We start from the raw sequence: 13682 nt of genomic DNA, 5'->3' as shown, positions 1-13682 counted from the left end.
TGCCTATCTCCAGATCACCCCTTCCTCCATCTGGAGCAAAAATCAAGTCAAGGGTGTGCCCTACCCTATGTGTCTGGCCAGTGACAACTTGACACAGCCCCATGGTTGTCATGGAGGCCATGACGTCCCGAGCCAGAACACTAGAGGCAGCCTCAGCATGTATATTGAAATCACCCAGCACTATTGTTCTGGGCTCCTCCAACACCACAGCCAAGACGGCCTCCGCCAGCTCGGTCACAGAAGCTGCTGGGCAGCAGAGTGGATGGTACACCAACAGCAACCCTAGTTTACTGTCTTCTCAGTCCGACACCAGGTGCAGGCCCTCACAGCCAGCTCCAAGACAGAGTGGTTTTCTGGTGACAGAGATGGAAGTTCTGTTGACCACAGCAACTCCTCCCCGGTATCCCTGCTGCCTGTGCTGGTGTTGAGCCGAGTATCCAGGTGGGCAAAACTGGTTCGGATCAACTCCTCCCAGCTCACCCATCCAGGTCTTGGTAATGCATATCAAATTGGCACCTTCATCCACGATCAAATCATTGTCAATGTGCTGAACCGGTGCCTGATCGCAACAATGGACTGGATGAGAGCTAATAAACTGAGGCTCAATCCAGACAAGACTGAAATGCTGTTAGTGGGTGGTTCTTCTGACCAGATGGTGGATGTTCAACCTGTCCTGGATGGGGTTGCACTCCCCCTGAAGGAGCAGGTTCATAGCTTGGGCGTTATTTTAGAACCCTCCTTGTCACTTGAGGCTCAGGTAGCCTCGGTGGCACGGAACGCTTTCTACCAACTTCGGTTGGTAGCCCAGCTACGCCCCTATCTGGACAGAGACAATCTCGCTTCAGTTGTGCATGCTCTGGTAACCTCTAAATTAGATTACTGTAATGCGCTCTATGTGGGGCTGCCTTTGAAGACGGTTCGGAAACTGCAGCTCATGCAAAATGCAGCGGCCAGATTGTTAACAGGGACCAGGCGGTCCGAACATATAACACAGATTCTGGCCCGCTTGCACTGGCTCCCTGTATGTTCCCGGGCTCGATTCAAGGTGCTGGTTTTAACCTATAAAGCCTTACACGGCCTAGGACCGCAATACCTGATGGAACGCCTCTCCCGATATGAACCTACCCGTACACTTCGTTCAACATCGAAGGCCCTCCTCCGGGTACCTACACAGAGGGAAGCTTGGAGGATGGTAACAAGAAAAAGGGCTTTCTCAGTGGTGTCTCCCGAATTATGGAACGATCTCCCTGATGAGGCACGCCTGGCACCAACATTATTATCTTTTCGGCGCCAGGTTAAAACATTCCTCTTCTCCCAGGCATTTTAAGCATTTTAACATTTTAACATTTCACATCCTATTACATTTTACTATTTAGTACGCTAGTATATTGGTATTTATGTGTTTAAATTGTTTAATATTGGTTTTAATTGTATTTTGATGTTTTGCTTGCTTGTTGTGAACCGCCCAGAGAGCTTCGGCTATGGGGCGGTATAGAAATTTAATAAATAAATAAATAAATAAATAAATATTGATGAGAGTGGTCCTATTGTGTACCAATCTGGCGTTAAACAACAACATACACAGGCCAGTGGGCACAGCAGATAAGCAACGAGGAATGCAGGTTTCCCATTTAATCTCATTGATATCACTCGCTCAGACCTTGCGTTGTAGCTCCTAATTGCTCTTGCTACATCACTTCTCACTATTAAAGCAACCCCATTTCTTCTTCATTCCTCATTTCCTGCATAAAATATTTTGTAGTTGCCTGATTGGAAATGTCCCATTCCCGTCCATTTTGGTTCGCTCACACCAAGTACTGTAATGTTGATGCGTTCCATTGCTTGCTTGACAATTTCTAACTTTCCCTGGTTCATGCTTCTCACATTCCATGTTCCTATTGTGTGCGTCGTACAATTCCGGACTCTCCTTTTGCATCTGTGCGCATCAGCCTCTGGGCTTCCTTTCGGCTTTGACCTAGCTTCGTCATTGGTCACAGCGCTACTCATGCTTTGTTCTTCCCCAGTTGCTTGGTGAGTGCGTTCTGACCTGGGGGTCTCATCTTCCAGCACTACCTTGTGTTGCATTTTGGATACTCTGTTCATAGGATTTTTGTGGTAAGAGATATTCAGAGGTGGTTTACCATTGCCTTCCTCTGTGTTTGGATGCATCTTAGTCTGGTGTTTCAGCTTTGACCATTCTGCCTTGGGTGCCCCTGCTAGGAATCTAGCCTCTTGGTCTAGACTCCTTACGGCATTGCTCTCAGCTTCTTCAACACACTCAAACCCCCTCACCACGTTAAGGTGTGCATCCGAAGAGGAGGGTCTATTAATTATATATAAATGACAAAACAGAATCTGAGTGCACAGTTGTTTGTAAGGAAATTAGTTTAGCATTATCCAAGAAAATAAATATGTCTATTTTAACCTGTCATATTAGCTTGCTTAAAAGTAGTACTAACAATATGGAAATAGAAGATTTTCCATAATAGCATGCATCCCTCTTTTAGCCATATATTAGACAAGAACAAATTTGGAATATAGTCTATGCTCCCACAAGACGCAGTAATGGCCACCAGCTTGGATGGCTTTAAAAGAAGATTAGACAAATTCATGGAGGACAGGGCTATCAATGGCTACTAGCCATGATGGCTGTGCTCTGCCACCCTAGTCAGAGGCAGCATGCTTCTGAAAACCAGTTGCCAGAAGCCTCAGGAGGGGAGAGTGTTCTTGCACTCGGGTCCTGCTTGCGGGCTTCCCCCAGGCAGCTGGTTAGCCACTGTGAGAACAGGATGCTGGACTAGATGGGCCACTGGCCTGATCCAGCAGGCTCTTCTTATGTTCTTATGTTCTTAAGGCGCAGATAGCCTTGCCCTCATCTTCTATAGTAATTCACCACCTCCCATGGCTATAATTCACTCCACCCGTGACCACTGAAATTGGGGTGGCATCACCCATGTTCCACCATACTAAGACCCCTCCTAAACATCTGATATGGACCCAACAAGAGCCCACCAACAAAACCTGCCTGAGCCAATTATCCCTGTAGGACTCTGCGAGAATTGGGAACAGTCATATCTATTCAAAATGTTTCACACAGGGCACATCTACTCCTACTCCTGTCTCACACCCAAGGGAGGGCCAGCCTTCTGCCAGTTATAGACTCTCACTCTGAAGGCATCTGGTGACTTTCTTCTATCATTCACTTCACTGCACAGGCTCTCACCCTGTGCAGGAACTACACATGCACCACACGCCCTCCCCACCACCAATCTCTAGATTGGTTTAACAGAAAAATAATAAAACATTTTTTTAAAAAAAAAGTAATAGAAGGGGGTAGCGCCCTCACCCTCAGGACTCCTTAAGGGGCTGGCAACCCTGCCAGCAGCAGACCTGGCACCCAAGGGCAGCTGGGCTTTTATGCCTCCTGACACAGCCTGCAGCTGATGCAAGAGGCTGCAAGATTAACTGCAGCCTCTCGCTGGAATCAGGGTCAGGCAGGGTGTCCCGGTCCTTGCAGCACCTACCAGGGACTTCAGCTCTCTCAAGGGACAGCAACCCATCGGAGTGAGCAGCAAACACCCAGATGCTCAGATACTCACTCTCAGGGCAGGTCTTCTTCAGTCCCCTAGTCCTGCAGGTATTTGTGACATTTTGGTTGGGTCCTAAAAAAGGTATTGCCCTTCTGTAGATTTTGGATCTACATACACACATATAGTGCTTTAAGTGTATTTGATGGTAACTTTCACAAGAAAATAGGATAGTAAGGGTCACCTTGTTCCACAATCAAAACTGGTTATATTAAAACTCATCTCGACACTTCAGTACTAAACACATGAAAAGTAAGTCCAATATTTATATTATTGTTAGCAGCATTTGGTGGAAAGGTAGAATACAAATATAAAAATTAATTAATCAATTAATTAATAAATAATCAAGGACAGAAAGTATCCTGAGGTTCACAGTCTACTACTTTGTTACTAGATTGGACTGTTGAGGAGCAGATATTGAGCTGTAGCTTTTCCCAAATTCCCTTTAAGGGGAAAAAAGAAAATTAGCAGGATATAGTAGGAACCCTTGGAATATTTTAAAGTATATCTACTTCTCCACCCACTCTTCATCAAAGACACAGCAGTAGTAATAATATGCAACATTCATAAATCATGTATCTAAAATGCAGCAGTAACAAAGAGAAGCTACAAAGACGTCCCATGGTGAAATAGTTAATGCAGCCAGACAACACCCTGTATTTAGCAGAGACACGGTATACTTCAAAGGTTATCTGGATTGGATTATAATTGTTGCTTGAAGGAAGGGGCAAAAATAACATATTTATCAAGCAAAGAGGTAAACTGTAAACCCTGGTGAAATCAGCTTGAGTGCATTTTTTAAACAATTCACTTCAGACAGATTTTGCAACTGATTGGCAGATCAATCCGTTGCCCCTCCAGGTGTGGCCAATGGAAATGCTTTGCTGTAGGCGACTAGTGTACTTACAGCCTCAGAGAATGAGTTTGGTGTTGCATGTACTGGAGGTTGGGACCAAAGGGCAGTCTAGGGATTCTTCTCATGTACCGTCCACCCCGCTGCACAATGGAATCCCTGGCCGAGGTGCTGGGGGTGGTCTCGGATGTACGGGTGCAGTCCCCGAACCTTTTGGTATTGGGGGACTTCAACATGCATTCGGAGGCCAGTCTCACTGGAGCACCTCGGGACTTCTTGGAAACCATGGCTTCCTGGGAGCTGCACCTTATTACAATGGGTCCCACCCATGTAGCCGGTCATGCACTCGACCTTGTGTTTGTCTCGGGAGAGGAGAGGAGTGGTCTGAAAATTGGGCATACATCCATCACCCTCTTATCATGGTCAGATCACTACCTGGTGAGGATGGACCTTTCACTGCCGCAAACCCTCTGTGGGGTTGGAGGACCCATTAAGATGGTCCGCCCCAGGCGGTTGATGGAACCTGATGGATTCCTGAATGCGCTTGGGGATACATTGGAGCAAGCACACGGCCACTCGGCTGAAGCCCTGGTGGGGGGCTGGAATGCCGCAATCACCGGGGCATTAAACCGAGTGGCTCCAAAACGCCCTCTCCCCCTGAATAGAACTCAGACGGCGCCGTGGTTTACCCCACGGTTACGTATTCTGAGGCGGGAAGTGAGACGGCTAGAGCGTCGGTGGCGGAAGTCTCGCTCTGAGGAGGATCGAACACTGGTTAGAGCTGCTGCTGCAGTCTATCATGTGGTAATAAGGGCAACAAAAAAGAATTTTTATGCTGCCTCTATTGCATCTGCAGAGTGCTGTCCCAGGAGACTATTCCAAGTGGTCCGGAGCCTGGTTGGTCCAGTTGCTCTGGAACCAATGAAACATGATAAGGTCTCCTGTGACGAGTTTGCTAAACACTTTGCGGATAAAATCGATCGTATTAAAAGTGAGATTCCATACACTGTGGATACAGAGAGTGAGCCAGAGGTGAACAGTGTTGCTTCGGTGGCGTGGGATCAGTTCCAGCTTCTTCCTTCTGATGAAGTGGACAAGGTGCTTTCAGCTCTAAGGCCGACCACCTGCTTACTTGATCCTTGCCCTTCGTGGCTCATTATGAGCTGCAAAGATAGACTGGGAGAGAGGATCAAGCTGATGATAAATGCATCGCTTGAAGAGGGAATAATGCCATCAGTGCTCAAGGAAGCTATAATAAAACCAATTTTAAAAAAGTCCTCCTTGAACCCTCAAGATCTGAACAACTTCCGCCCAGTCTCAAATGTGCCATTCTTAGGCAAGGCAGTTGAGCGGGTGGTGGCTAAACAGTTGCAAGCACACTTGGAAGAAGCAGATTATCTGGATCCATTTCAGTCAGGCTTCAGACCGGGACATGGGACTGAAACAGCCTTGGTCGCCTTGGTAGATGATATGAGAAGGGTGTGGGATAGAGGCAAAGGCACCTTCCTTGTCCTCCTCGATCTCTCAGCGGCTTTTGATACCGTGGACCACGCTATCCTCTTGGATCGCCTGCAGAGGTTAGGTACTGGGGGCACTGTATTGCAGTGGTTCCATTCCTTCCTCTCTGGGAGATACCAAAGAGTAGCATTGGAGGAAGAGGTTTCAGATCCCTGGCCCCTCACTTGTGGGGTGCCACAGGGTTCTATCCTTTCTCCAATGCTCTTTAACATCTATATAAAGCCGCTGGGAGCAATCATCAGGAGATTTGGGCTGCAATGTCATCAGTATGCAGATGACACGCAGCTCTATCTCTCATTTAAATCTTCACCAAGGTTGGCTGTGGAAACCCTGTCCAAGTGTCTGGAGTCGGTGAGTGGCTGGATGGGAAGGAATAAGTTGAAGCTGAATCCTGACAAAACCGAGGTGCTGTTTGTGGGAGACAAGGGAAGGCTGGGAGATATAGACCTGGTGCTTAACGGGGTACGATTGCCCTTGAAAGACCAGGTCCGTAGCCTGGGGGTCATTCTTGACTCCCAGCTGTCTATGGAGGCTCAAGTTTCAGCTGTGAGCCGAGCAGCTCTGTATCAACTCCATCTGATACGGAGGCTATGCCCCTACCTTCCCAATCATCTGCTCCCACCAGTGGTACATGCCCTGATCACCACTTGCCTGGACTACTGTAATGTGCTCTACATGGGGTTACCCTTGAAAACGGTTCTGAAATTACAGCTGGTACAGAATGCAGCGGCGCGTCTGATTGCAGGCAGCCGCCGTAGAGATCACATCACTCCTGTGCTGAAGGAGTTGCATTGGTTACCGGTTGTGTACCGAACCCAATTCAAGGTGTTGGTTTTAACCTTTAAAACCCTATACGGTTATGGCCCAGCCTATCTGAAGGAGCGCCTCCAGCATCGACAGGGATGCCGCTCAACAAGATCGACCTCAGAGGGCCTTCTCTGGATCCCACCAGTCAAAATAGCTAGGCTGGTGAGGACTCGAGAGAGGGCCTTCTCAATAGTGGCCCCCACCCTCTGGAACTCTCTCCCAGGTGATATACGCCATGCCCCGTCTATAATGAGCTTCCGCAGGACCCTGAAGACTTGGCTTTTTAGGCGGGCGTTTGAGATGGGCTAGTTTTTTACTGTTTTTAAATTTTAATTGTTTTATATACTGTTTTATCTTGTACGTCGCCCAGAGTGGCTGGACAGCCAGCCAGATGGGCAACTAACAAATTTAATAATAAATAAATAAATAAAATACGTTTATCGGATTCGAGGTTTTGTTTAGGCATGCAACATCAGAATGCCTCATTATCATCGGCTGGAGAAGAAATGAATCACAAGAACTGCAGTAGGGGTGCAAAGGAAACTAGATCGGCCACTGTCAGGGCTTGGGGGCAAGGATGACCTCTACCATATAAGTGAATTACAAAACAGGAGAAAGTAAAATGCCGCACTACAGTGCTTTACTTAACTGGGAAACAGACGCCACACACACAGACACAAACACACACATTCCAGACACTGGTGATCATGTATTGCTGCTGTTCTCTTCAATGGGGAAAATAAAGCAACAATTTGTATGCTACTTCTAGAGGACAGGTAAGTACAGGGAATGAAAGCGCAGTGTAATCAACATATAGAAGCCAGAGCCACATATGTGAATGGGGAATCGTTCATGCAGAAGCATTAGAATACATTGTGTTCATGCACATTCAACAACTACGTTTCTACAATTTAAGCAGAGGTACATCCCAGTATCTCACGGACCTGTCATCACATCTCTTGGAGGAATAAGCATTTTCCTCTAGTCATTTGCTCATTAAAAAGAAGATGACCTAAAATCAAAGGGAATCAAAATCTGTACTCTGAAGATGTCCCTTATTTAAAGTTTAAGCTGTTCTTGATACTAACATTCAGGATATGTATATTTGTAAAAGTATGGGCTTTAGTTATTCCTAATCCCACGTCTCCATATGCCATGTTGTAACTACACCATCAGCTGACATGCATAAAAAACACATTAATCCACAAATAGAACAATGATTAGCAAAGACCTGTAGAAACTAATACTTATATAGAAGTTGAATGACACTTTTGACATCCAAAGCATGTTTATCTTCAACAAGGAAGTAATTAGAGAGAGAGAGAGAGAGAGAGAGAGAGAGAGTTTGTGTTTGTGTTTTCGTTGAATCCTTGACACTGAGTAACAATACTGTAGTACATTATTTGCAGGTTAATTAATCTTTATCTCTGGAGAGACATTTTGCATTGTTTATCACCTATGAATTGTTGCTCTGGAAAAAATATTTTAACTATAGTTTTCACTGAGGTATATGAGAAACAAATGATTTACTCATCTTATGCTGGAATAGCACAGTGGGAAGGACAACCTAGCTGGGAGTCCAGAGTCTGTGAGTGCGAGTTAAAATCCCCGCTGGTGTCTAAAGATCACCCCCACAGTGAGTGGCTCAGGGGTTAAGTGCCCTGCCACCTGTGCAGCCGTGGTAAAGCTGCATAGTCCCAAGGAGCCCAGTTGCCCCCCCAGCTTGCAGTTGCAGACAAGGAAGGGGCTGACTTGTGCAGCTGTGGCAAGCTCAGCAGGCCCTAACCAGCTCGGGAGGACTAACCTCAGAGGGAGGCAATGGTAAACCCCCTCTGAATACAGCTTACCATGAAAACCCTATTCATAGGGTAGCCATAAGTCAGGATCAACTTGAAGGCAGTCCATTTCCATGTATTTGATATATGATATTACCCTGTTCATACCTGCTATACACACACTCACACACCCTTGATTGATAGAACTGCAATTTAAAAGATTACAGTCACATTTTCTTTAAGTGCTGTATGTTGCTTTCTTAATGACTATGGTCTAATCCTGCATTGAACTCCAGATAGTATTTTTGTACAATAGTGACCTCAACAGAAATTAATCAGAAAACAGGATTCTCCATTACAGTTAATCAATTTTTTCAGATTCCTCAGTGTATATTGCATTTGACTATAACTCTAATGTCAGAATTATTTCCACCACAAATGTAGCATGTGGGCAAAAGGTCCTAACAGAATCGCAACCTACACACACAAAGCTCTGCTTGCCACTCTGCCATGCGCTTGTTCAAAATTAGCAGCAGACAGCAGGAATCGTCCCTGCCAATAACAGTTTTCAAAATCAGTGAAAAATATAAGCATGTCCCAATAAAATAACGGCATTTTTTAACATAGACATATACAATATTTACTTGGGATATATGTTGCATCTGTGACTGGCACAATATGCCTAAACAAAGGCCCACAGAAGTTTTTGTTTTAAATCAGACATAACCTTTATCTCTTCAACCTCCTTTCCCATCACAGCGCTGCCACTTGTTCAGAAACCAAGGGAACCTGGATTCTATTATAAAACTTGACTTCTGCACCTGCTCTTCTGAACAATCACAAACTATGAAACTGCATATGAATGTGTTCCTTTAATATTTTCTACCCAACATGATAACAAAACCACAGTAACAAGTTCTTTGTGTTGACAGGCCTCCTTGCAGGCAATTACAGATTATTCCTAGCAAACCTGGATTAAATAGGATTATGTAGACTGATGATGCACTCAAGAATGCAATTTGATGCTGTTTTTCTCATAATAAATGCATCATTCACTAAACAAGGAAAAGCTATTTGGTCTTAATTTCAATATGATACTTGTTAGAGCATAGCGTAAGTTTGAGAAGGTACAAATAACCTGGTCATAAAAAGGGGTTAGCTATGGTAGCACAAACAGATTGCTTTGCTTACCAGAACTCCTCTATTTACCCAGGCACCTTTCTAGACAATTAACCTTGAGTTAAAAAAAAAAACCTACCATGTACTAACTGTAGACAGTCTTCTTTTTATTTAAAGGCTACACAGAAAACGTACACCTAAGCCCCAAACATCCAGAAAAAGTTGCCCTTGGTTGGGTCCTGTTGAAAATTGCATGGTTGAATTTCACTGGGCCTTAGATTTTATTTATTTATTTATTTGCTTTATATCCTGCCCTTCCTGGCAGCAGGAGCCCAGGGCAGCAGATATGGCTCAGTTTCTCTGAATTGGGGTCACAGATGTGTGGCAGTCAGTCCCACTGGCTCGAGTGGCATTTCAGTCCACCAAACTCTGCTTCCCGGGGCGATGAGTGACTGTTGACAACTTCTCCCTCATCCCCCACCCAACCCACAGCTGGTCTACGAATGCAGAAAGAGAGCGTGAGCACCAGCCCTACCTTCTACTGACTTGCCCACACTATATAAGTGAGTGATGGAAGCATGATTCTTGTACACAGCCTTCAGGAAAGCTTCCAGCTCCTTCGTGCGGTGGTAGCTGAAGTCCAACGCGGCTACCAAAGGGAGCAGAAGCGCTAGGCTGAGGATGTCCATCTTCTAGAAAGAAGCAAACAGAGAGCAAGTCAGCGCGGGCAAGGGCTGGGAGAGTATGAAGAGAAGAGTCAGGCAAAGCATAAACAGAGCCGAGGGCGGAATGGAGTTTCTTGCCATCTCCTCCACTTCCCTCGGTCCTAGATAAGGGGGCGCACTAGGTAGTGGCAACCAGGCAGCGCGCTGTGCGAAAGCGCAGGGTTCGCCCAGCCCCAAACGAAGGTGTCTCCTTTACCTCAGAAGCAGCAGCGAAGAAGCTTCGCGCCGCTGCCTCCGCGCTCAGGTACTCCCGCCACTTTTCGGGGCAGGTTGTGGCTGGGAGCGCCCGGTGCTTGAGAAGAGACACTGCGCCAGCCCCCACCCCGCGAGAGCCTTGCTCTGCCTGGATGAGTGACGCCGGAGGCAGCCAGTCCAGTGAGACGGGATCCGCCCCGCCCGCCACCATCCCAGGGTCTCCTCTCAAAGCCTCAAGCAGCTGGGTGGCTGGCGGGCAGTCAAGAGAGGTAGGATGTGACTCAGGCAAACAAGAAGGAACCTTGTGCAGAAAGGATCGCTCGGCTAGGTAGGCAAGTTGCTACGTGTGGAGCCGGCTGAAACTATGGCAGAAAGGCTCCTTTCAGCAGCACTTGAAAGGGCAAGAATAAATCACGCTCCGCCATCGCCCGGATTGTTCTGCAATCTTTGGCCAAAGGCTCACTATACAACAGTTATCAGACGAAAGAGACTTTATTTCATTTTTCCCAATGGTTGTAGATTGTAACACATGTAAGAATTGGAATGCATTTAGAAGATTGAGGTGTTAACATCCTCATCATATGTCGCTGTTGTTAATTCACTAATAGGCAAAAAACATTGTGGTTTAAGAACGTACCTATAGCCCACAGATATTTCTATCAAACTTTAAAAAGCAAGGAAATTGGGCAGCTATAGTAAATGCACCAGGAAAGCAGGAGACCTGACTCTGGGATATTGGACTGCCCTACAAATTTGTCAAAATGCAAAAACAATTTGGGTTGGTCTTTCACAGTCCAATCCACTTGCTGTGTAGCTTGGAAGAACTTGGTAACATGTGCCTTTGTGCATATGGTGAGTGGCGGCAGTATCTGCAATCAGCCTAAATAACAGAAAGAAGACATGTGCTGTGCTGATCTTGTTTTAGCAGGGAGGAAGCAACATTATTAAGCCAGTTGATATAGTTTAGATGGTCACTTTAAATTTGTCTGATTTGCTTTGCAATTTTAGTGAGGTTTCCTATAGGAAATCATTTTCTTTTGCTTCTATTTCTGTGAATATGTGAAGTACAGCAACACTTTGCAAAATGTACACAAAAAAACCCTCCAAAAATAAGTGTGGAATAATGGCACTTACTGTTCTGCAGAATAGTCTCCAATGGACATCAGGAGTGTCTCAATTTGCACAAGATAAAACAGTGGGAGGTTAAATATATTCTAGCAAAATTCTGGGTGTGCTCTATGTTTTTAATTTACCATGTCCACCTTGCCTTAAATGAAGTAGTTTAAACATAGCAGGCTGAAAACATGCATCCTCTTTTTTCCAACAGCTAGAGTCATTGCTGAAGTAGCAACATATTGTAATCAGTCTGATTTTACATCAAACTACAGTTTCAGATTCAACTGTTAATGCACCCAAAACAGAAATAGAACATAACCTCCAATTTGAAACACAAAAGGCTGTCTTCACCATCATGTGACATTGACCAATAAAAAGGCTTTGAAATTAATAAAAATAAATTTGTCTCAGATTTCTAAGATGAATAATGAGGGAAATACAATTTTCTAGATTAGATTCTCTGTAGAAACATTAGTAACACAGGAAAGAAGCAAAGTAAGAAGAACACCAACAAGCTTACAAAAATATAATTCTCCATCTTTGGAGATGGCAGGATCGACTTGGGCAGTCCATTTCCGTTTTCAAACATGATTGCACAGAAAATAATCGCATTGAATTCAAAAATTATGCAAATGATCAAACCCACCCTCCCTTCTCCTCCCTCCTATCCCCTCCCTTTTGCCCCTAACTTCCCCCCTCCCCCCCTTCCAAACTCCTTCTTCCCCTTTCCCCTCCTCCTCCCCGTGGTCAGTTTTACCTGTCTTAAGCATGATTGCATGGGAGTAAATACCATTGATCTCTATAAGCATGCAAATGATCAAACCTGCCCTCCCCTTCCTTTGCCCCCCTCCAATCCGCTCCTTCTCCCTCCCCCTCTCCCATGGTCAGTTTTACCTATCCTAACCATGATTGCATAGGAGTAAATCCCATTGAACTCAATAAGCATGCAAATGATCAGACCTGCCTTTCCCCTCCTTCTCCTCTCCCTTCCTCCTCATTTTTAATGAATTTCACCAGATTATGAGAACTCTGACAGAAAAAAGTCCAAAAGGGCTCTGGGGTTTTTTTCTCTCTTTTTAGACTTTGAACTCTCTATTCTCTCTGGCTGTTTTGTGTATCGCCATGAAAATTTAGAGGGTTGTTAAGCAAGTGTTTCTGAGTCCAGGACTATACGTTTTGTAAGGTTTTGTTTTGAAATGAGCTTATGGGAAGCATCAGAATGGCATGGGGGTATTCTCAATTTAACTTTGTGGAATGTGAAAAATCCACGCTGGCTATAGTATATAGCCACTTTCGTGGCTGCATAATACAGCCAATCTCATGGCTGTATAATACTGTCCATGAATGTTATTGTGTTCCTCTCTAAACCCTGAGGCATAGAAATAGGAGGTTAGTATTTCAACAAAGCATAGATTGCCAAGGTATGGAATTAGCAAAATAAGTACTTTTGTTATCCAAAGAGATCCCTGTGGCTGAAGTTGAATCTCTGCCTACATATGATTAATAAGAGAGTCATTGGCTACAAATGGGGAACCTGCAAAACAATCCTATGGTCCTGTTTCGCCACTGGCTGCTATGCCACCTCTTTACCAGCCATCTGTGGTATAACATGGTCACGGTCCTTTGTTCCCCATAGCAGCAACATAGAAAACAAAACTATACAACAGCCAGTATGGTGTAGTGGTTAGAGTATTAGACTAGGGCCTGGGAGGCCAAGGTTCAAAGCCTCACTCACTCGTGAAGCTTGCTGGGTGCCCTTGGGGCAGTCAGTCTCTCAGCCTCACCTACCTCACAGGGTTGTTGTGAGGATAAAATGGAGAAGGAGGAGAACCATGTACACCACATTCAGCTCCTTGGATGAAAGGTGGAATATAAATGTAACAAATAAATAAATAAACACCAAGAGCTATTTTCACCATGTCCACAGCAGCTCCCCCACAAATCACAATATTGTGCATTGATTATGTCATCATATTACCCAGGCAGG

The 13682-nt window shown here is 45.2% G+C and overlaps 1 protein-coding gene across 1 annotated transcript in view; it reads right to left on the bottom strand.

Annotated features, from left to right (window-relative positions):
• The window catches only part of CPM (carboxypeptidase M), a 64971-nt gene extending 54228 nt beyond the window's left edge, over positions 1–10743 (bottom strand). The window contains exons 1-2 of the mRNA XM_061639782.1: positions 10581–10743; positions 10195–10351 (exon numbers count right to left, since the gene is read on the bottom strand). Coding sequence (XP_061495766.1) covers positions 10195–10348 — 154 coding nt within the window. The 5' untranslated portion in view covers positions 10349–10351; positions 10581–10743. The remainder of the gene's footprint in view (positions 1–10194; positions 10352–10580) is intronic.
• Between the last annotated feature and the right edge of the window lie 2939 nt (positions 10744–13682).

The sequence above is a fragment of the Rhineura floridana genome, chromosome 8, assembly GCF_030035675.1.
Source record: "Rhineura floridana isolate rRhiFlo1 chromosome 8, rRhiFlo1.hap2, whole genome shotgun sequence".
Taxonomy (NCBI): domain Eukaryota; kingdom Metazoa; phylum Chordata; class Lepidosauria; order Squamata; family Rhineuridae; genus Rhineura; species Rhineura floridana.
Note: the sequence above shows the minus strand (reverse complement) of the source record. Positions and strands in the feature narration are given on the sequence as shown.